Source organism: Psilocybe cubensis, chromosome 6 (assembly GCF_017499595.1).
Source record: "Psilocybe cubensis strain MGC-MH-2018 chromosome 6, whole genome shotgun sequence".
NCBI lineage: Eukaryota > Fungi > Basidiomycota > Agaricomycetes > Agaricales > Agrocybaceae > Psilocybe > Psilocybe cubensis.
Genome location: NC_063004.1, coordinates 1,444,037 through 1,466,125, shown reverse-complemented (window position 1 = coordinate 1,466,125; position 22,089 = coordinate 1,444,037). Strand labels below are relative to the sequence as shown.

The 22,089-nt window shown below is 49.1% G+C and overlaps 9 protein-coding genes across 9 annotated transcripts; 6 read left to right on the top strand and 3 right to left on the bottom strand.

The window, feature by feature from the left end:
• Positions 1-146: 146 nt before the first annotated feature.
• On the bottom strand, positions 147-5,326 carry JR316_0006950 (CBL-interacting protein kinase 6; the record flags this gene model as incomplete). Its single annotated transcript, XM_047892695.1, has 14 exons — positions 147-775; positions 838-1,407; positions 1,466-1,579; positions 1,838-2,044; positions 2,203-2,304; positions 2,403-3,368; positions 3,421-3,717; positions 3,847-4,039; positions 4,112-4,282; positions 4,366-4,489; positions 4,586-4,708; positions 4,857-4,961; positions 5,022-5,173; positions 5,228-5,326. 14 exons carry the CDS (start codon positions 5,324-5,326, stop codon positions 147-149), a joined length of 3,852 nt encoding a protein of 1,283 aa, XP_047747977.1.
• Positions 5,327-5,924: 598 nt separating this feature from the next.
• On the top strand, positions 5,925-6,911 carry JR316_0006949 (Mitochondrial outer membrane protein porin; the record flags this gene model as incomplete). The annotated part of the gene is made up of 3 exons (XM_047892694.1): positions 5,925-5,960; positions 6,014-6,388; positions 6,438-6,911. The coding sequence occupies 3 exons, from the start codon at positions 5,925-5,927 to the stop codon at positions 6,909-6,911; spliced, it is 885 nt and encodes a 294-aa protein (XP_047747976.1).
• Positions 6,912-7,163: 252 nt separating this feature from the next.
• JR316_0006948 (mRNA-capping enzyme subunit beta) lies at positions 7,164-9,098 on the top strand (the record flags this gene model as incomplete). The annotated part of the gene is made up of 5 exons (XM_047892693.1): positions 7,164-7,521; positions 7,812-7,861; positions 8,014-8,362; positions 8,549-8,667; positions 8,916-9,098. 5 exons carry the CDS (start codon positions 7,164-7,166, stop codon positions 9,096-9,098), a joined length of 1,059 nt encoding a protein of 352 aa, XP_047747975.1.
• A 381-nt stretch (positions 9,099-9,479) lies between these two features.
• On the bottom strand, positions 9,480-11,358 carry JR316_0006947 (uncharacterized protein; the record flags this gene model as incomplete). Its single annotated transcript, XM_047892692.1, has 6 exons — positions 9,480-10,105; positions 10,162-10,309; positions 10,372-10,618; positions 10,683-10,859; positions 10,916-11,036; positions 11,091-11,358. 6 exons carry the CDS (start codon positions 11,356-11,358, stop codon positions 9,480-9,482), a joined length of 1,587 nt encoding a protein of 528 aa, XP_047747974.1.
• A 184-nt stretch (positions 11,359-11,542) lies between these two features.
• On the top strand, positions 11,543-14,579 carry JR316_0006946 (Intron Large complex component GCFC2; the record flags this gene model as incomplete). Its single annotated transcript, XM_047892691.1, has 10 exons — positions 11,543-11,746; positions 11,809-11,882; positions 11,936-12,132; positions 12,180-12,380; positions 12,438-12,546; positions 12,603-12,966; positions 13,019-13,561; positions 13,626-13,889; positions 13,958-14,254; positions 14,478-14,579. The coding sequence occupies 10 exons, from the start codon at positions 11,543-11,545 to the stop codon at positions 14,577-14,579; spliced, it is 2,355 nt and encodes a 784-aa protein (XP_047747973.1).
• An 865-nt stretch (positions 14,580-15,444) lies between these two features.
• JR316_0006945 (Aquaglycerol porin AQY3) lies at positions 15,445-16,719 on the top strand (the record flags this gene model as incomplete). Its single annotated transcript, XM_047892690.1, has 7 exons — positions 15,445-15,608; positions 15,667-15,790; positions 15,846-15,938; positions 15,997-16,047; positions 16,102-16,239; positions 16,298-16,674; positions 16,710-16,719. 7 exons carry the CDS (start codon positions 15,445-15,447, stop codon positions 16,717-16,719), a joined length of 957 nt encoding a protein of 318 aa, XP_047747972.1.
• A 406-nt stretch (positions 16,720-17,125) lies between these two features.
• On the top strand, positions 17,126-17,782 carry JR316_0006944 (Dual specificity phosphatase ibp1; the record flags this gene model as incomplete). The annotated part of the gene is made up of 5 exons (XM_047892689.1): positions 17,126-17,158; positions 17,230-17,435; positions 17,489-17,507; positions 17,564-17,662; positions 17,723-17,782. The coding sequence occupies 5 exons, from the start codon at positions 17,126-17,128 to the stop codon at positions 17,780-17,782; spliced, it is 417 nt and encodes a 138-aa protein (XP_047747971.1).
• Positions 17,783-18,725: 943 nt separating this feature from the next.
• JR316_0006943 (m7GpppX diphosphatase) lies at positions 18,726-19,972 on the bottom strand (the record flags this gene model as incomplete). The annotated part of the gene is made up of 6 exons (XM_047892688.1): positions 18,726-18,839; positions 18,905-19,002; positions 19,054-19,337; positions 19,394-19,494; positions 19,555-19,647; positions 19,718-19,972. 6 exons carry the CDS (start codon positions 19,970-19,972, stop codon positions 18,726-18,728), a joined length of 945 nt encoding a protein of 314 aa, XP_047747970.1.
• A 565-nt stretch (positions 19,973-20,537) lies between these two features.
• On the top strand, positions 20,538-21,998 carry JR316_0006942 (uncharacterized protein; the record flags this gene model as incomplete). The annotated part of the gene is made up of 4 exons (XM_047892687.1): positions 20,538-20,817; positions 20,872-21,306; positions 21,362-21,814; positions 21,883-21,998. The coding sequence occupies 4 exons, from the start codon at positions 20,538-20,540 to the stop codon at positions 21,996-21,998; spliced, it is 1,284 nt and encodes a 427-aa protein (XP_047747969.1).
• Positions 21,999-22,089: the final 91 nt, after the last annotated feature.

Genomic DNA, 22,089 nt, shown 5'->3' with positions numbered 1-22,089 from the left:
GAGATGCGAGATGCGAGGAAATATGAACAGAGAAAAAACCAGAACAAATGGAGCACGACACAGAGACGACACCGAGGAATTGTGTCCGCCAAAAAAAAGAAAACAGACCAGACATCATCGCGCGACGTGGCCAAATCCGAAAAAAATCAGCCCACGACTCGCGACAACCGTTTAGAGGCATTAGCCTTAGGCGCGATAAGCTTCATCGCTTTACGCATCAGCGTCGACGTCGCACCCGTCGACTGCTCCTTCGCACAATTCGCCGACACCGGGCCACTGACTGGATCCATCGGGCCAAACAACCCCAACTCATCCACAGACGCCGCGCGGCGCTGCGAATCCTCGCTCGACACCGGCGCAGGCATCGGCCTCCTCGTCGAGTAAAACGAGCGCCCTTTGCTCTGCTGCTGCTGGTTATGCTGTGGCCCTAGACCCGTGCCAGAATGACCGCTGTTCCCTACCGGACCCACGTTATCCGACTGGTACCCCTTCCCAAGACGCTTGACGCCGGAGGTAGCCATGAGGAAGCGGTCGTATACACCCTCGATGCGGTGCCGGCTGGGTGTGTCCGGGATCGACACGTCGTGGCTGTTGCGCGCGCGCTGCGGGTACGGCTCGACGTGGCACGGCGACGCATGCAGATCGTCCAGCGACACATCATTGTGCTTCTCCAGCGTCCTATCCAGCAGGTCGTCCTGCGACCTCACCATAGGACTGATGAACAAGCTCCTATCCAGCACCTCCGAAAGGCGAGGAGTAGGCTCGGGAGGAGGAACTGGAAAGCATCGACCATGAGATGAGTATAGAGATCATGCACACCAACAAAAACACACGCACCTTTTTCAAGCTCTGCCTCAAGCAGTGCGATCGGCGCCACGATATGCCTCTGCAGCAAATTCCCATGCGACTTTGACTTTTCCTTCCTCTTCGAAGGCGACACGCCCTCAGCATCATCCGCCACAGGGCTAGCAGCGCGCTTAGGCTCCGGCGAGCGCGTCGACACAGTCGCGCGTCTCTGCCTCGAAGGCGTATGAATCTCCGGTATAACAAACCTACTCGAGCCTTCATCCGGAAGCGGCGAGGTCCGTTTCGCAGGTGTAGTAGGCTGCTGCTGCGGTGGCGCGGAGCTGGGCGTCGGCGCTCGTCCAATGCTCGCTTTCGACGCGTCGCCAGAGGATCGGAAGAACACAGAGTTGGAAGTGGACACCATGCTCTGATCCACCATCGGCGAGATATTGCCATTCTCGTCCGCTTGGAAAATTTGGCTGGCGGCTAGGACGCGGCGCGGCAGGCGCGACGTCCTGTTCTGAGATGGGCCTCGGGAGAGAGGAAGAGGCAGGGCAGGTAGAGGTGTATCCTTGGGCGACGACGACGCAGCGAAATTCTGTTTCGCGTCTTCAACTACCTCTGATTATTTATAAGAAATGAGCAACAACCTCGGCACTACGCAAAAGACACGACATACTCTCGACGTTGCGCATCCAGATGGTCATCCTGTCCATCCTCGAGTCAGCAGCGATCTGCTCGCTCTCAGCAGCATTCTTGATGACAGGCAGCGGCGACGGCAGTGGCGAGTTAACTATAGGCATATGAAGAAGAAAAGGTAGTAAAACCGTCAGCTCATGTCCAAGTAAAACGCCTCGCAACACGCCTCTTTATGAACGAAAACCAAATCGCGCGCGCACTTCCAGAGACAACCGAGTCAGGTCACCCCAAGAAGCCAATAAAAAGCGCCCATCACAGAAAAAGAAAACGCGGGAGAAGCATCGAACCTTCGTATCCCACCATCGATCGACTTTACAGAAAACGAACAGAAAAGAGAAAAAGAATGACTCACTCTCATCCACCAACTCATCCTCCCAAGCATTCGCATTCGCAGTCGCATTTGCCACTTCTTTACCCTCCTTCGTCGACACTTTAACCTCACTATTACTGGGCCTAGTTACGTCAAACGAGAACCCGCGCGCCGGAGTGGACCTTCCAGAAGTAGCAGCAGCAGCAGCCTGGCCCAGCGTCGACGATTTATAGAACTGCACCGTTTTATCTGAAAAGAAAAAAAAAGTATGTCGTCAGCTTTCTGTGCAAATGTGTATTTTTAATTATTGCCGGAAAGGGGTAAATGCGTTTGGTTGGACGGGACGCCGGGGTGTGTGTGTGTGTGTGTTCGAAAGGAAAGGAAAGGAAAGGAAATGGGGTAGTTACCTATAGATGCTTTGATGCTATGCTTGAAGATGTTCTGCTTCGACTCCTTCCCAACACGGGCAAACGACGTTTGACTGCTATTCCTCCCGATATTGAGGATCGCTACAAATAGATCGCAAAAACAAAAACAAAAACAGGCAAAGGATGAGTACGAGTATCAACCAAAATACATTCATAAACCCCAAACAAGAAGTACTCACCGTTGCTCAAAGGCGATGTAGGCTTGAACATCGGAAGCATAGGCGACGACGCGGACGAGCCCGTATAAGCATAATTAGCGCCCGCGCCAGTGCCGGGATTCTCTTTATCCCAATCGGAACTCTTAGTACCAGTACCCGCACCCGCCAAAGGAATCTTGATCTGCCTAAGCGACGCATTCCTCCTCTCCCTCTCCAAGCTCTCCCTCCTCCTCTCCTCCTCCTCCTGCTCCTCTCTGCCCTCCCTCTCCCTCTCAGCTTCCCTCCGTCGCCTATCCTCCCTCTCCCTCCTATAAATCTCATCCCTCTCCCTCTCAATCTCCTCCAACCTCTCCATCTCCCTCAACCTCTCCCTCTCTCTTTCCCACTCGCGCATACGATCGCGCACGCTCGTCGATTCTTTCCCTTTCCCATTTTCTTTTTCTTTTGCGAGCTTGCGTTCGCCGCCGTCAAGGCTCACACTCACATTCGCGCTGGCTGTCGACTCGCCGAGGACTTTGACAGCTTTCAGCCCGTACGTATTTCCAGATGGCTTTTTAGAAAGCACAGAACCAGCTCTTGCGCCCGTTGGCGTTCCAACAGCATTAGGCACGTTGACGTCCCGCGCACCGAATGCTCTCCGCGGCAATTTGCTCCCGTTTGCGTTTGCGTTTGTGTTGGTGTTGGAGATGCTGATATTACCCGCGTCGTTCTCCTTCTCATTGCCATGATTATGATTATGATGGCTATGGCTATTGAAGCCCGGTTCGGCAGTACGCGGTCTTTGCTGCTGCTGCTGGGCCTTCTTCTTTTCAGAGTTGAGAGATACAGTAGCTGCTAGCCTGTTAAACGAGAGAATATTCTCCTTCGCCGTCGTCGCCGGACTAGGATTAGCGTTGACATTATGGTGCGGCGAATTGTTCGGCGAGGCTTTGATAGGCGACAAGTCCATCATGGGCGGTGCACCCGCGCGTTTCCTCGGCTGGACGACTATAAAACGAGTGAGTAGGGATTTAAAACATGCAATGCGGATACGACGTACTCTTGGACGCAACAGCGACAGCCACACGAGGCTGCGACTTTGACTTTGCAAGCGTCCTCTTCGTCGCCGACGAAAGCGACATCGACATCGACGTATCCTGCTCATCTCTGAAAACATCGACCTTTGATTTGGAATGCGGACTCGTAAGCCCGAGCCCAGGCGGCACACGCGCGTTCTCCTTCCCGCCACGCCACGTTGCAGCCGCCGAGGAGGACGATGATGATGAAGGTGTCATATTGAGCAATTTCTCCATGTCTTTCTCGAATACCACCGACGATGTATAACTTGACGCGCGCTCTAGATACAAAACAACACGTACATTAGCCATCAGTCATCACAAGTTCCAACACGCGTGAAATACCGCGAAACACGGCACGACACGACACGAAAAAGGGAAAGGGAAAGTGAAAATGAAAAGTAACTTACTATGCGCAACATTCGCACCACCAGCGTCCCTACGTGAAGCAGAAGTAGAAGTAGAGGTGGGCGGAAGCCAATAAGCGTCTTTAGCCGCCTGCGTCGCCGTACACCGCAAATCCGCGTTCGGCGCAATCATGCGCTGCAAAAGGCGTTCCATGCCTTTCGAAAAGTCCCATGTGCCGACCCACTTGCCTCGTAGCTGTGTAGAGGGAAATAAATGAGTGTTAGTGTTAGTGTTTAGAGACGCGAATTTCAATGGAGGAGAACGTACCGTCCGCGCCCAATACTTCTCCAGATCCTCGCTCGAACTAAACTGCTCGCCGTCCGAGTACTCGAACGGTGTGCGTCCTACGAGGATCTCGAAGAATGTGATGCCGAGGGACCAGACGTCCGATTTGCGCGTGTCGTGTGGTAAACCACGCGCGCGCTCTGGGGAGAGGTACTGTTGATGTGAGGTGAGGTTTATTAGGTTAGCGTTGGTAATGACAATGACCAGAGAGGTGAGAGGGAAGGAAGGAAGGGTACCTCTGGTGTGCCGTAGGAAAGGTTACTGTGGAACGCGGTGTCCGAGTCCATATCGTACTTTTCGGCAAAGCCAAAGTCGACGAGGACAGGTACGTTCTTGTGTGATAGTAGGATATTCGCAGGTCTGTAATGGAAAGATTAATGATTAATTATGCTCATGAATGTCGCGAGAAGATGAACGGGAAAGGGAAAGGGAAAGGGAAAAGGAAAAGACGCGCACTTGATATCATTGTGCACGACGCCGCGCTTGTGGAGGAACTCGACGCCGGAGAGGAGGTAGCGGAACCATTCGCGGGCTTTGGGCTCGTCGACTTCGACGGGGACGAGAGTGGGGAGGTACGTCCTGTGGGGTAAAATAAATGAGGCGATCAATGGAATATATTAATTAAACAAGACAATAAAAGTGCGGTTGTTAGGGCGAAGAATATGAGGGCGGGCGTCATTTGACGCGTCGGGATGTGTGTGGAGTAAGGGGAAGAGAAGGGACGTACATTGTGATGAGGGCGTAGGAGGGCGTTATGATGAATGAGTGGAAGGGGATGATAGACGGGTGCGGGTCAGATTTGAAGGTTCGAACAATCTTCATTTCGTTCCACCTGTTGAACACATAAATAAGCTGTAGGTACGGGAAGTGAAAGGAGGGGAAGGGTAAGTACAGAGAGCGCACGCGGGCTGCTGTTGTTGCTGTCTTTGATCTGTGGACGAGCTTGACGGCGAGTTTGGAACCGATGGGGCGCAGGACGCCGTCTTTGGTCATGGTTGGCTTGGGCTTGCATAGCCAGACGCTGCCCCAGTTTCCAAAGCCAATCTGTGGAGGGCGCTGGTCAGCGGTGTGTAGGGAGTACTAGAGGAAGAGAGGGACCTCTTCTATAAACTCGAGGCGGTCAGAGAGGATCTGGTCAGTGAGAGAAAAGATGTCGTTGGAGTCTTGGTTCTGCAGCTGTGCGGCGATGGTGTCCATGGTGGGCAGATGCCAGACAGCGACAGCGACAGACTAGTAGTACAAGCAGGGAGAAACCAGGGGACTCCCTTGTTGAAACTTCTCGGCTTGATCTATCTTGAACCGTGTCACAACAGAGCATAACAACGCGTCTGGTGAGAAAAAAAACGGCGCGTCGCGTATCATACATGCGCTTTACATGAGGCGCCTGTCTTTTTTGTTCTACATGTATGAGAGTTCAACGTTCATTGAGTGTTCGATGCGGGGTGTGGTGACGACAAATTGCATTTTGCCTCCGTGCTGGGCATGACGTTCTACTGGCCAACGTGATCGCGTTCAACCAACAGACACGCGTCTATTAGAACTGCTGGAGAGCATCTACAGCCAACAAGTCTTTACAGTGTGTAGCTAGCAAGGCATTACAGTGTACACTGGCAAGGCTTTACAATTTGGACTGGCAATACTTTACAGTGTTAAACATATATTTACATTGGGGCAGACAAGCGTGGATTGGCAATTGCTGTCGTCATCCGGTTCTTTCCCGTGATTCCCACGGTCTGCTCCTCATAATTTCCTCTGCCAACCATACGTTTTTCTCCACCACTGTTTATCCACACAAATGTCTCTCCCTCAGCCAGTCCCCCCTTCCTGGAAGGTTCCACTTTTCATTCTTTCTCCGCTACTACAACACTAAATACTGCTTAACAGGATCTCGGAAAGTCCTCCAACGACCTCCTCACCAAGGACTACAACTACAACGGCGCAACCCTCGAGGTCAAGACCCAGACCCCTTCCAATGTCGCCTTCAAGGTCCAGGGTACCCGCGACTCAAAGTCCCAGCTCATCACCGGTGACATCGAGGGCAAGTGGGTTGACAAGGTCCACAACCTCACCCTCACCCAGACCTGGACAACCGCCAACGTCCTCCGCAACCAAATCGAGGTAGACAACCTCATCACCAAGGGCCTCAAGCTCGACCTCGCAACCTCTCTCACCCCCGACAAGGGCGCCAAGACCGCTGTTCTCAACGCTGCCTACAAGCAGTCTGGCATCCACACCCGCGCCTCTCTCGATGTCTTCAAGGTCCGTCCGTGTTCGTTTTCCATTCCCCCCGTCTCACTGACCTTTGCAGGGCCCCAACTTTACCGCCGACACCGTTTTCGGCCGTGATGGCTTCCTCGTCGGCGCCGAGACCTCGTACAACGTCACCACCGGCAGCATCACCCGCTACGCCGCCGCCATTGGCTACAACGCCCCCGAGTACGCTGTCACCGTGCACGGCCTGAACAACTTCAACACCTTCTCCGCGAGCTACTACCACCGCGTCAGCCGCGACGTCGAGGCTGGTGCCAAGGCCGTCTACGACTCCAAGGCCACCCACGGCGGCGTCGCTCTCGAGGTCGGCACCAAGGCTTACCTTGACTCGTCCGCGTTTATCAAGGCCAAGATCAACAACTCGGGTACTATTGCGCTTGGATACACCCAGGGACTGCGCCCTGGTGTCAAGGCCTCGTTTGGTCTTGCTCTTGACACCCAAAAGTTGAACGACGCCAACCCCTCTGGCCCTGCGCACAAGGTCGGCGTCTCGTTCACCTTTGACTCATGAAGTGGGTTTGCGTGGAGACTGAAGGTGGTTATCCGTTGATTATTACCACATTGTAGACCCCACTTTGTATATAAAAATCCCATTATTTTACTTATGAGCATACGTATACGTGGCTGTAGAATGGTTGGTTACATAATACATACGCGAGAGATCTGCAGTGAACCTATTTCTCCATTCGCACTCACATTGGCACCGAGCACTACTGTCAGCTTTGAATATCTTTTTTTTCGTTTTTGTTTGTGAACAGTCAGGATGCAACCACGTTCGTCCTCGCCGCCTCCTCTAAAACGCGCCCGGCGGACATTAACAGACTCACCGCCTTATCCCACCTCTTCAGATCCTCACTCAACCAACGGGCATGCCTCTACCTCTGCCTCTTCTTCTTCCAACACAACCACCTCCCTCCCCCCACTCTCACTCTCAATCCTAGGCGTCGAGCCCCTCGACGAATTCATCAAGGAGATCGCGGACTTTATCCACCACATGATCGTCACACGCCCGTATGCGCACGAGTACCCCGCCGCGCGCGTCGAGGTTGAGGCGAAGATTGGGCTGTTGAGGGATAGAGCGACGGGCGGGAGGGTGGTGTTGCCTGTGCTTGTTGAGACTAGTGAGTTTTTTTTTTTTTTGGGTGGGGGTGGGGGTGGGGTGATTGATTGATTGGTTGATTGACTTTGCTTTTTTTTTTCTATGTGTGTCGTGTGCGTTCTCGTCGTGCGCTTTGCTCTCCTTACAACTCGTGCTCTCTCGCTCTCGCTCTTGCTCACGTTCGCGGTTGTTCTGCACACCTCAAACCTCCGTCATCCGTCGTCCCTTGTCTCTCGTTTCTCTCTCTCTCGGCGCCAAAATAATTTAATTCCCGATGCTCTCGCTGAATGAATCGTGCACCGCACCGCACAGTCCTCGCGCCGGGCGCAACAGACACGCGCTTCGAGTCTAACATGTCGCTCGTACGTCCCTCCTATTCCTACTCCTACGCATCTAATTTAATCTCATTTCGTCTGCTTTCTAACCTACCCTCTTTTTCTCTCTCTCCGAAATCCGACGTCCACAAAATCTACCACCCGAATATAACATCTGAATACTGAAAACTCCATAACAGCACCAACACAAACACTTCAACACGCTGCTCAACAAACTCAAAATGGAGTCTCCGAGCGGCGCGAGCCCGTTGGGGTACAGCCACCTCTACCTCATAGACAGCTTTTACGCTTTTGATCCCTCCTCCTCCAGTGGCGCTGGTGCATCTAGTAGTAGTAGTAGCAGCGGCGGTATGGGTATGGGAGGTGGAGGGGAAAGAGGCGAGAGAGGGGAAAAGGTGCGGGTGACGACGGACGAAAAGACGAAAGCGGTGATCGAGTGCGTGCGCAAAGTTAGGCTTGGGGATTTGAATGTGTATAGTCCGAAGAGGGAGGCGGATTGGAGGGTTAGTGTTAATTTGGAGATTCCTGGTGCGTTTTTTGTTTTTTTTTGTTTCTTTTACTTTTATTTTTTTGGTGTTTGGTGTTGTGTGTGGAGTATGGGTTACTGACGCGTACTTTCTTCATCATCTCATTTCATCTATGTCCTTCTACCTCACATTTCACGTTTCGCATTTCGTGTTCGGTGTTTTGTACGGTGTACGGTGTACTCTGCAGTACCCCGGCCTACCGGTACTTCAACACACACGAGACGGAAAGACCGTATAAGCTATTCGCATGAAGAGTTCAAGATTGATTTGACACAGGTTACATCTTCGATGTCGCCCAATGCGCCTGTGAGTAAAAGTCGGGTTTTTCTTCATTCCATGTTCATCTCACCTTCATCTTTCCTTACCTCATCTTTCGTTTCGTTTTTGTTTTGTTGTATATGCGTTTTGTTGACTTTGTTCGTTCGATTTGTCGTTGGAAACCTTTACGCACGCGTCCTGGATACTTGCGTTTTATTGCTATTACGACATACCACACCACATCACATCACCCACCCAATTCCCCACCACAAAAACACAAAACCACAAAAAACCAGCCCCAAACCCTCCACGAACTCGAACTCGAAATCGCACGGCCCGACTTCCTCCTCGCCACCGCGCTCAAACGGGGAGACCCCGCCGCGCCCGAGCACGAGCGCAGCGCGTTCGACGAGCTCATCCGCGCGTTTGTGAATAATGCGCGCATTTTGGTGCGGAATTCGGGGGAGGGGTGGCAGTGAGGGTTGTGTGTTGTATATTATATTATATTGTTTTTTTTTGTTTTTGTTTTGGTATTGGTATTTATTGGTTTGGGGTTGTTGTATTTGTGGAAGTTGTGTGCTGAGTGCTTGGATTCTCGGAAAATAGGTTGTGTAATTTGGCTGATATTGCGTAAAGGAAAAAAAAAAAAAAAAAAAAAAAAAACAGGAAATAACAAGACAGCGAAGAAATCATACAGTAATAATATAAAACACCTACTAATACCATAGCAAAAGAAGAAATAGAAAAGATGAAATAACGCGTAAACTTAATGTAGGTATGAATAACATAACGAAGCAACAAAACCACAGCAAAACTGAAAAATTCTGAAAAAAAAAAGAAAAAAAAGATCTGACTCCCGTTCAGAGCCCAACGACGTCGATCCTGTCTCCATCCTCCACGTCCTCTCCGACAACCGCATCATTGTCCATCCTCTCGCCCTCAATCGACAACTGTGGAATTTTACCCGGCGGCGGCCGCGCGGGCGGGGCAGGCGCAGGCGGCGTGGCCTTGGGTTTCCTGCCCCTGCCCTTCTTCGCCGGAGCCGCAGGGGCGGCGGCCGGTGCAGGAGGGTCGAATAGATCGGGATACTGCTCCGCCACCCCGACCTTCTTCAAATACGCCTTCACAATCGCGCCGCACGTCGTCGTGCGCCGGATGACGAGCGGGACTTCTTTGCCTAGCGAGGACTGGATGGTCACTTTGAGTTTCTCGCCTGCTGCTTCGGATTCGGCGTCCGAGTTGTGCGGGTTTGTGTGCGAGTGCGATTGGGATTGGGATTGGGATTGGGAGGTGCTGCCGCCGGGAGGAAGGGGAGGGGAGTAGGAGGCTGAGTCCGAGTCCGAGTCCGAGTCGTCGATCTCGATGACGCCGGCTGGGGATACTTTTAAAGAGGGAGCGGTGGTGGGAGGGGGGTGTATCACGGGTTGGCGGAGTGCTTCTGCGGCCTTGTCTTGGATGTATTCGTATGCAGACGCCTCGTATGCCTCTGTAAAGTGTTTGGATTAACATAAGAAAAAAAGGTCATAAGGGAAAGAGGCGTACCGAGCTCGATGTTGTCTGACCATATTCTGAGAATCTCAGGTGTGACGGAAGGGAAGATGCGTTTGTTTTGGTATGTCATGATGAGGTTGGCAGGGCGGATGGCCCCGTCCTCTGCAACCGCCTCAAAGAGGTCGCGGAACGTGTCCGTCTGCGCAAACAACAAAAACGAGTCAGATGGGGGTATAACCACCAAAGCTCCTATGAACGCACCCTCGCCATCTGGTACTCCGCGTTGGGAATCGGTGCGGCGTGCGACAGAGGATGCTTGTGCCATTTGATGGACACCGTCACCTGGTCGTCGCTCGTCGCTTCCGGCGCCTGGCTGTCCTGCCTCTCAGACTGCTTTTTGATTTCCCGTGCGATCGCTGTGACCTCTGGCTGGAAGGAGATGGATTCGCCGGAATCTTCTGGCTCGGATGCGGGCGATGCGGGGCGAGGCGTTGATCGGAATGCTTCTCTGAAGGAAGGTGAGTGGAGGTTTGGGTTAATAAGGAAAAGTGGGGTAGGAGGGATGGACGTACCGGACGAGGTTCTTTGCGGTTTGAATCTGGTGGATTGGGACGTCTGGAGGGGGCGTGATGGACCGCGAACGACTGTGTTGTTGACGCTTGCGCTTCCCGTATGGTTTGTCGTCTGTAGATGATGAACTGCCAACAACTTCTAGGTCGGAATCATCTGAATCCTCCTCTGAATGGAGTCTACATTCAAGCGGGGTTAATACTTCAAAGAGTGCGTAGTTGAATCCAAGACGCACCTGTATGTCGGGGTGTGCTTTCGCGATGCCTGCTCCTGCTTCACCCGTTTATTCTTATGGCTCTTTCGGGGAGTTGTGCCATTCTCGCTATCACTAGAAACAGGTTTCGACTTTCTCGACTCTGCCCAAAGTTTACAACATAAACAACAGCTTAAAGACACGCAACAACACACACCTGAAGTAGCCCTGTCAATCTTATCAAGTTTCTGCCACTGCTCAAAAGTCCGGTTCTTATTCCGGATGAACATGTCGTCAGAGTTATTGACTTCGATCACAATTTGTTGACCAGTGATCGTCAGGGGTATCTTCAACGTCGAGGACGACGAGGACGGCGTGTCAGGCGTCGCAGACGACGCGTCATTGCTAGCCTGACTCGCAGCAGGGCGGGGCCGTGGACGCGGTCTCGGTCTAGGGCGGTTCGCGCTTGGTTGTGGTTCAGCCATCTTGTCGGCACACGGATATGACTGCTTAAAAGAGGAAATTGTGCGTGGGAATTTCGCAATTTCGGCCAAAGTCATTAAAGAGTCACGTGATGCAACGCTTGGAAATCACGGGAACTGCTTGACGATGAATAATTCAGGGATGGCCCTAATTTGAAAAAAATGGACGTTAAAAGGAACGCACATTATGGACCCATCTCCCCCCGTCATCTTCAAGCGCTCCAAGGCGAAGGCGACTGCGAGAGCGAGAGAAACGTCGCCGGAAAATGGCACTGAAAAAGCGGCAGGGACACCTGAGGAGTCGCCTAGCACTTTGGCGCTCAAGTTGAAGAATAAGGTTAAGCGGGCAAAGGTGAAATCCCGATTGAGTTTTGGTGGAGACGAAGAAGAGGTACGCGTTTTTCAATTTTCGCTTTCTGTTCAAATCGTTTGTTAAAATCTTGAATTGTAAAGGAGGGCGATGGCGAGGTTTTCAAGGTCAAGAAGTCAAACTTGAGTCGAAAGATGGCTCTTGGCACGCATCCTGCGTGAGTCAGTTTGTTTCATGACCTTGAATCGTGTTTCTAAAGAATAAAACTAGAATTATACCCCCTACATTGGATCAAGCTACCATATCTACTAACGACAGTCCTAAATATGACGCAGCATATCTCAAAGAGCTCAAAGCCAATACCCCATCATCAAGACCCAAGTTGCCCGCTAATATCGATTCCTATGACGCGGACATGTCCATCGACGTTGATGACGTGTCTATGCAAAGCATCATCGTAGATTCAGGTTAGTTTGACACCCAGTTCAATGTCCTCTTTCTAAATTCAGTCCAGAGGAAAGCGCGTCTTTCATTCCTTCGCAGTCATCCATTCAAGTCGCCAAAGAGAAACGTGAAAGGTTGCGCAATTCGCTAGCCAGTGGAGAAGAAGATTTTATATCGCTTTCTGTAACTAAGCGAAGTGATGAACCACAAGGTCCACACCCTGAAAGTCGGCTTATGAGGGAAGAGGATGAGCTCGGAGAAGGAGATGACGGTATGTGGTAGCCTCTAGTCCAAATGCGCTTACCACTAATCCTCTCGCAATTATTAGAATTTGCTGAGTACACCAGTGCTCAGGAACGAATAGCCTTGGGCAAGAAATCTCGCAAGTTGGAAGCTAGCCAGCGACGAGATGCCATGAAGGAGATGATCGCTGATGCGTAAGTATGAGTCGCATATCTCTGATATCAGACTGCATTAACGCTATCCTATTCAGCGAAGAAGAAGACGAAGAAACAGTCGAATGGGAACAAGAACAACTCCGCCGCGGTGGACATAGGACACCAGATCCATCATCTTCCAATGTGAAACAGGTTTATAAACCTGCCCCGATCCCTGTGGCTACCCCTGTGCCAACGCTAAATGCAGCAATAACGCGACTATCAGAGCGACTTACACAATTAACCACATCACATGCCAAAAACTCCTCGACTCTTACTTCACTCGCCCAGGAACGGCAAGAAGTTGAAGATAGGGAGAAGGAAATGAGAGAAATGGTTGAAAAAGCAGAGGAAAAGAGGGCATGGTTTACTGACTTCAGAGAATGGACGGAAAGCGTCGCGGTCTTCCTTGACGAAAAGGTATGGCACACCGAGATCTACTCACCGAAAGCCGACTTACACGTCGTGATAGTATCCCCTTCTTGAAAAACTGGAGGAAGAGCGGCTATCGTTGTTAAAGGAGCGGTTTGACATGATCAGCAAGCGTCGACGGGAGGATTCCGAAGACGACCTGGCGGCTTTCCTCGGTCCTATTCCTCCTCCTCCTCAACCAGAATCTGGAGAACTAGACGAACTTGGCCGAACAGTACGTAGACCGGATCCAGTTGAAGAAAGTCGTGCAAGACGCGTCGCCAGGGTTGCTAGACGGCAAATTCGGAAATCTCGTCATGTGAGGCCACCAGGTGAAGAAGACGAAGGGTTTTCCACCGATTCATCACTGTCACCTCAAGATACATCCGCGTATGGTGAAGCCCTGCAGTCGCTCTCGACCAGGTCGAAAGAGATTCTGGCCGATGTCAAGGCGGCGGAATTCAAAGATCCGGGTAAAGGACGCTGGAGCGCATGGAGGGAAAAGTATGCTGAAAGCTATGTCGTCGCTTGGGGTGGGCTGGGTGTGGTCAGCGTTTGGGAGTTTTGGGTTCGACTTGAGTGTCTTGGCTGGAATCCTGTGGAGGTCCGTCGCTCCTTTCAGTATTGTCCCTTTGATGATTAATCACTTCTATTTTCTCATTAACCAGGAAGCGCGCAGTTTGCATGATTTCAAATGGTATAAGGGTTTATACGAGTACTGCCGACCTGGGGAAGGTGTCATTGAAGAGCGAGCGCTCGGGCCAGATGGTGACCTTGTGTCATCAATGATCTCGTCGGCTATTATTCCCCTCATCTGCAAAGTTGTTGACAATGGGGGACTAGATGTTTATTCATCTAAGCACACGAGGAGGATAATTGATCTTGCAGAAGAAATTGAAGCGAGCATTGGTACTCAAGGGGTTAAATTTCAAGTGAGTACCATGCTGGTACCATACACGTTAAATTTTTCGCTTATGTGCGACGCTTCACTTCATTGCAGCTCATCCTGAGATCCGTATTTAACTCGTTCCAAAATGCGGTCACGGAAATAAGGGAGTCCGTTGACAAATATTCTCGGTTGCACAAATCGGTGCCAGGATTTAACCCAGAGTCAATAGCCTCAAGGAGACGATTTTTGAATCGTTGTGTGAAGCTATTGAAAAACATCTTACGTTGGAGAAAATACATAGGGGACCGGTTCGGGATAGATATGGTGGTAAACCAATTAGTCGAGGATAACATTGTGATCGTGGCGAGAACGGGATGGGATGTGGGTGGAGAAGAGGTGACCCGAAAGGTGAGTAATTTGAAATTTTGCTGCAAGAGCGCCTATGGACTTCTTGTGTCTCCGTGTCCACAGGTCGTCCAAATGTTGCCTGCTGACATGATTCCTTCCCAATTAACGCGTCTTTGACCGACTGATTGAACGTCAATGCTTTATTTTGTTTGAGGTGCGGCCCGAATGCATATGTGAGATGCCACTTTCAGTTTGTCCTTGAGTTATATTTTTCGTATCCGAGTTCATGTGGTCTTCCGAAGGCAGCAGCGCCATCGATTCTATCATCGATCCTCACTCTGTTGCCTCAAAGTCATGGCTCGAATATCGATATGAAACAAAATGACCCTCATAGTTGTACCAATCTGCGATACACCTTTCGCTGTGAGTGGCTCGTTCCGTTGTCAGACAGCATCTCGCATAGACGGCTATTTCCTTGATGTATTCTGAGGCCTGTCAAGGTCATTTTTGACGGAGTTGCGCTTACAAAGGTTTTCTCCCTCAGTACGTCTCATTGTCAGTCAGTGTTCATGCATTTTTCGAACCCAAAACAAAAATATACTCGCCAAAGTTGTATTATTGTGCGGCCTCAGAACCATTGCATACGGACGCCATCACTCACCTGACCCGGCATATAATTTTAGGCTTCGATGCGCCGATATTTATCGGATACCAAATGCGGTCAACGGGCTGGCCATGGTGGTGTCGGATCATGCGTACCACTGAAAGGCGGCTCTGTGGCAGGCAAACAATAGTTCTTCTGTGGTATGACGTGTGGTATTGCCTGGCTGGACTATATTTTCTCTGTGGAGGTTCGTTGTGATTCAAGTATTTGCTATTCTTATCCACATTTTCTGTGAGGCACTCACTTTCTATTCATATGTAGTCCATGCTATGGATCTACCAAACTAAGCTTCGATCGTTCTCAAAAACGCTTCTTGCGCTTCTTGGGATTAGGCCCTGAGCGAGCCCATTACGACTCTGCTATGATCAAATCAATCATTTTTATGCTCCATACGTTTATCCTCGTTTATTCCCCCTCTCCGCGTCCCGGTTTGCTCTCCCCAAGATTAATTTGGCCTCCTTTCGTGCCGGATTTTCCCTGTGTTTGCAGGAGCCTGGCCGAGTTAAAAGGCTAATCTGACCCCACACTTTTCAATCTCCAGCTCTTGCCCGCGAATCCCTCTCGCTCGCTTTCATCTGTGTCGGAGATGTCCCGTCGCCCTTCTTTAGAGAGTCGTCGAAACTCTACGGTCCAACCAGCGTCGCAAAATTCAAAGGATTTTACTGCAACGCACAAGGAATACGCTAGTAATTTGGAAACTACGGATGCCGAAGATAATTTAGATTACCCTAACAAATGGGCGCGGTATCGGTGCGTTGCTCTTTGTTGTCCGTGTCGACGTCCATGCTCAATGATCTGTATCTATCAGCGAGTACATAAGAGAGCCTTTTGCAGAGTTTCTCGGTGTCATGATTTTGATTATCTTTGGAAATGGGGTTGATTGTCAGGTTATCCTTGGGGGTAGTACAGCAGTCACTTCTGCGCCAAAAGGAGTGGGTACTATCCAATCTGTAACTTTGAAAATGTCTTTAATACAATATCCCGCAGGACTATCTATCCATCAACATCGGATGGGGAGTTGGGACAGCAATGGGAGTCTGGGTGTCTGGTGGAATCTCCGGTGGCCATATTAATCCTGCTGTAGGTCATGCATTGATTCGAGATTTTTGACATCATGAGTAAACCTCGTCTATTTTAGATAACCATCTTGTTCGCTGTCTTCAGAGGATTCCCATGGAAGAAAGTCCCAGTACGTCGCTTTGTGTACAGCTGACTAGAACAGGATACTGAGACATTCACTTAGATCTACATTTTTGCGCAGGTTATGGGAGGTCTTTGCGGTGCTGCCATTGTTTATGCAAATTATTTCCATGCCATCGATCTCTTTGAGGGCCCAGGCGTTCGCACTCTTGCAACGGCCGGCCTGTTCTCAACTTATGCAGTAAGCCCATTCCTATTTATGAACTGCATTATGAGCTAATGGCCACATTTGACTGCAGCTTGACTATATGACTAATGTTTCTGCATTCTTTGATGAATTCCTTGGCACCGCCGTCCTCGCCATTGTTGTCCTTGCAATGAACGACGCCGAAAACAGCCCACCGCCGGCAGGCCTTGGTCCTCTTGTCTTGTTCATCCTGATTACGGGTATCGGTACGGCTCTTGGAATGCAGACAGGTTACGCTATCAACCCCGCTCGTGACCTTGGTCCTCGTTTGTTTACTGCAATGGCTGGCTATGGGAAAGAAGTCTTTACTTTCCGTAATCAATATTGGATATGGTGTCCTATCATGGGACCGATCCTGGGTGCATTAGTTGGGGCTCTTGTATACGATTCCATGCTGTACACTGGCAAAGACAGTATCATAAATAGGCCGTGAGTCCTTTTCGTTTTACCTTTCATTAATCTAGTAAAATCTGATCACATATTTAGTTCAAAGTCAATGCGTCGCCGCTTAGCTGGCGGTGTATGAACTGAAGCAAAAGAACACTGATCATCGCCTTCTATCTCACCCATATGTACATTAGTTATTTAAGATTATAAGTTATTGATCACTGCGGAACACCTCCCTATACGGTGCATAATTCAGGCTCATTGGTTTTACCAGAACTTCCAACCTGGTGTCTACAGGTCTCAAGTCGCTGAAAACTTGTACACGAGTGTCAGCCATTTTCCAAGTCAATTTGCAATACGAAAGACCGTAAAAAAATTGATGACATAAGCCATGATTCTGTTACCTAGGACTTGTTTGTTCAATTATCGCCTCGGACAAGGTTTGCATCGACCAGCTTCGCCGATAACGCATCCTCAACGACTAAGATCTATAATGGCCCAAACGTTGCGTTACATGAACGGGGATGTATGCCCTCTCTTCAAGACACTATCTTACTCAAAATTAGGATTGCTAACAAAGTTCACTATTACCTGCAGGAGTTGGCCGATATCATGAAAAGTGGCAAAGTTCCTCAGAAGGATTTTGTCGTCGTTGACGTTAGGGACGATGACTACGCCGGCGGGAATATTAAAGGGAGCGTAAACTACCCTTCAGCAGAGTTTCTGGGCAATGTGGATCAACTGGTCAAAGTGACCAAGGAGGTTCCGTTAGTCATCTTTCACTGTACTCTATCACAAGTTCGGTGAGCGTGATTTGTGAGTCGAGCTACACATTTCATGCTAAACCCAAATCAAGAGGTCCAAAAGCTGCTAGGGTACTCTTCCGTGCTCAAAATAAGGAACCCAGACGTTGAACCCTGTTCCCTTGCAGATCTATTCCGAGACCAGAAAGAACATTCTCTCGAATGATATTCCTCATGAAGTAGCCATCCTCCGCGACGGTTTCTCACAGTTCCAAGTGAAATATAAGGTGGACTTGCTTCTTCGACTCATGCTACCGCAAACCATGGCTGATTCCTCAATGATGTAGGACGATGCCGACTTGGTGGAGAAGTGGGATAAAAATGTGTGGGCATCGGATTGGAGCTAGGCCCTGTCACAGGCATGAGAGTAGATACGAATATAAGCAAGGGAAATAATTTACAGGTGTGCATGACTATCATATAGAGGAATTATGATTTGGACGTGCTTGGCGCAGTCGAAGACTCGTTGCTCTCCTTCAATGTCCGTTTCGGCATACTTTCGATGACTTGCGCAATCTTCCTCCGTTCTTCTGCGTACTGATTTTGACAAATGTGCCTAGGGTGCTGTTAGTTGATACTCCAAAATGATTTTGGAAGAACATGCCATGAGCCGAGTGATATGAGGACGAATGTGCCTATTGCCCAATGTCCGGCCATCATAGGTCCTATAGAAAAAACATAAACAGCGCGTCTTGCTTGTGACACCAAAGCTATACCTGCAGATATTCCTCGTATTACTCCCATGCCTGCTCCACTAGCAATACCTGCCAACAGTGCATTCCGAGCGCATGGCAGGTCAGAGACATGTTTGGCACTCTGTTATAACAAATGTATCAGCCTAAACTCGATGCGAAAGCAGCATTACATAGCATCAGACCTCAATTGAGTCGTGAACCAAATTCCCTGTTGGTGCAGGAACCTTCGAGGGTAAGGTGGGGGGCTGGGACGTCGACGCGTTATTCGACATGATGGTGGTCGCCGGTGGTGGGTCGAATGTCAAAAATCCCGATTTTCACGTGATGCTTCTTTTTGTCGCGAACGGCGACGAGACTTCAGATTATTTTTCACAAAATACCAGTCTTCAAGCACTCAGTAATTTTGACCTCAAATCAAAATCCATGTTTACTTTTTTTTTATCTTTCTCTTTCTATGTGCATCGTAGCAAATATATTATCACTTGAACATCAAATTATGCCGCACTGTCACAAATACAATCCAGTATTAAAAAGATCAAAATGTCGATGTTTCCTTAAAGGCAAAGCAAGACATTATGGTATAGTAAATAAACATCTATGCGAGGGCGTTCTTCTGCATGATTTGGAACAACCCGTGCTGATCGCCGAGCCCATATGTCAGAGTTATCCTCTCAAAAATGCCTGGGCCATCAATAGGATCTAACTCGAGCTGCAGACAAGCAAAGTAGATTAAATATTTCTTGTAAGAATGAGCATCATTGATATGATTCTCACCATAGATATTAAATCATCCAGAAGGTGTGCCTGACCAACGGTCAACCCTAGCATGCTCCCTACATGATTAACGTTCACGATATGAACGTGGAAATGATCTGTAGTTCGTAAATCAGGGTCCGTATTTCATCCCCAAAGACGATACGTACAATAACTAGGCTGATAGTGAACGTGAATTCGGAGCGAGCCACGGCCAAGACCCCATTTTCCTTGAACGATTTTATACGCCTCTTCTCGTATGGATTTCAGTAAACCTAGATGGCTTCGGCGAAGATCACGAAGGCTGCGGATAGTCTTGTCCTTGACAATTGCCATGAGATACAGGGATGTTAGTGTCTTCAGGTCCCACTTCATGTCAGGAAGAATCACAAAATCAGAGGAAGAGTATAATATTTTATCCTGTTCAGAGATGCCCGTCAATATGTTCTCCACCCTGTTATGAGTCATTGGTAATACGTATATTCAATTACTGGGATACATTTGGCTTACCATTGTGTACGTGAGGCTGGAAAGGACGCAATGTATGGCTTGACAAACTTTTCATATATCTCGGGGGTTTCATGAACCATGACTTGTTGTTGTTTGGTGTACTATTAAAAAAATTGAGCTGGCTCAAAAACCGCAATAAAAGATGAGTGCCTAGCTTATACCTTCTTAATGTGCACATCTGTAGCTGGAGATATAACGTTGATTTTAATATCCCTTTCCCTGTTTTCCCCGAGCCAAGCGTAGAGCCACGTATACTAGAAAGAAAGTTGGTGAGAACGGCATCTACAAACATTCCACTAATTCAATCTTTATCAACCAACGAACAATGTCTGTGCTCCCACCCAGCTCAGCCCTATTAACCATACCCTTTTCCCCAAGAAGTCTTGGTGCATCCTCAATACTAAGAGCGGTCTTTTCTATTCTCGCTATTGCGCGGACCCTGGCCTCCGCCTCCTGTGGACCTGCAGGAAGGGTGCCCAAAAGAATGAGAGAATGGGTGGAAGGATCTTCGTTTATTACTTTTTCGAAAGCGAATTTATTCAAAGCTGAGAGTGATTGTGGGCATGAGGGATCGGCCATGATAATGAGCGCAGTGGTCCAATGGGCAAATTAAGCGCTGACCTGATCGATAAATGAGTCCGGTTGCAGTTGTAAACTTGTGATGGTTATCACCTGATGTGACAGATCGTGTTACTCGCCACTCACCTCCCATGTACATGTACCCCTATCTAAGAAGCAAGTTGAATATATCGAAAACAATTTATCCATATAACTTGTAGAGGGTAAATATGTGCTAGAATACTTTAGAATTATTTGGATGTATCACTTTATCAAATGTATTAAGCTCACTATGAATGCGTACTCTATTACTATACGACTCCGAGTCAGCAACGACTCAGCGAATGATGAAATTAGAGCTCAGCTGATATACTATTTGGGTGTTTACATGTACTTTGTCTGCGTATCAATATTGAGATTCCTGATTTTTTGGATCATTACTGGTGCTCCTAGCTCCAATATTCTTATTCGATTCCATATCGTCACTTAAACAATACGGGTAATATTGTGTCAGTGACGTCATCACAGACGTATACATAGTGGGTATCTGCACAGAAACGCTTGTATACAAACACACCCACGAATAATGCCCACCACAAGAAGACAAGCTGCTATTCAGGAGGGGAGAATAAAGCCCACCGAAAATGACAAGGGAAGGAAGAAACAGGCGGTTCCCACAAGAAAATCTCGAAAGCAGGTGTCACCACAATCGGCAGACGATACACCCCAAAGACAGGGAAACAGTGCACCAACACCAAATAAACGAAACGTTGACGATGCTCAGGACCATGCGGCAAAGAAACCCAAGCTGGAATCTAATAGCACCAAACAACAGATAGATGGACAGAAGCATGAATATCAATCCGGTAGGTTACATTCGATGGATATTTCTTTCGTTTTGTTCATCCACAGCTCAATAGGTACTATCGAGCGGGGCCATATTTATTTCTTTTACCGGCCTCGGGTGCAAGTAAACGAGGCGCGGACAATCGATGATATACGGAATTTCCATATCCTTCTTATTCCTCGTCCCCCTCAATTTGCACAAGGACAGAAATCGTCATCCGGAGATGAGGGGGCCATGAAGCAAGATCCTTCGGATATGGGCAAAACAGAAATGAACGTATTAGCTCCAGGTGCAGACGCGGTACCGGCCCCAGACGAGGCTCATTCGAGTAAGAAAAACTATAGGTTGATCACTGTCGGCAAGAAGAGGCTGCCTAATCCTGAAGCAAAGAAGGAAACAGGTAAGCTGACAAAGGAAACCTTCTGGGGAACTGTTACCTCTGTGGGCAACGACCTCGACTCTTTGGTGAAAGGTCTTGGCCAGAAAAGCTACGAAACGAAGACTCGAGGTTTGATTTTGGCTTTAATAGTAGAAATATGACCTAATTACACCATTCTGTCAAGGAACGCGTCATGAGGGTCCCGCTCGTCTCGTTGCCCGTGGAGGGTACGCTATTGTCAATTCAGAAGGAGAGACGCCATCAAAGCGAGAAACACATCTGGGCTACCATGTTTCTCACCCAGGAGCAGTGGAAATGGGCGACGTCCAAAAATCCCTTGGCATTTTTTCGGCCTCATCGTTCATCATCCAAGTGAAGAATCCACTTGCTCCCGCGGCAAATACACAACAGGCGCATTCAAAGCCTGTTGAGTACCCAGATTGGATTATGCAGGGTGTATTTGGAGCCGGTAAAGGGTGTGAAGCACAATCCCGAGGACGAGAGCATTACGGTCTCAGATTTGCGAGCTGCGAGACTCCAAAGTTATTGGATTATAAAGGAGCAGAGCTTTTGTTGATCGCCGCAAGAGATGGGGAAGAAGGCTTGGAAACGAGCTTAGGGGACGGAAGGGGTGCAGGTAAGTACTTGGCTCAGCTACAAAACCTTTGGCAATGTGAAGCTGAAGCCGATATATGGTACTGGTAGCATTAACTGAGATGGAAGAAAAAGAGGCCCGTGAATCCTTGGGGAGTGTGTTCGACGAATTGGGACTGAACCTAGACGAATTCCCTGTTGAATCTTTGAGAGGTAGTTGGATTTGAGTAGGGTATAATATTTGCCAATGTATTATTAATGATGTTATGTACCATTTGATGTATTGAAATATTTGGATTGTTGTATACTCAACTGAAT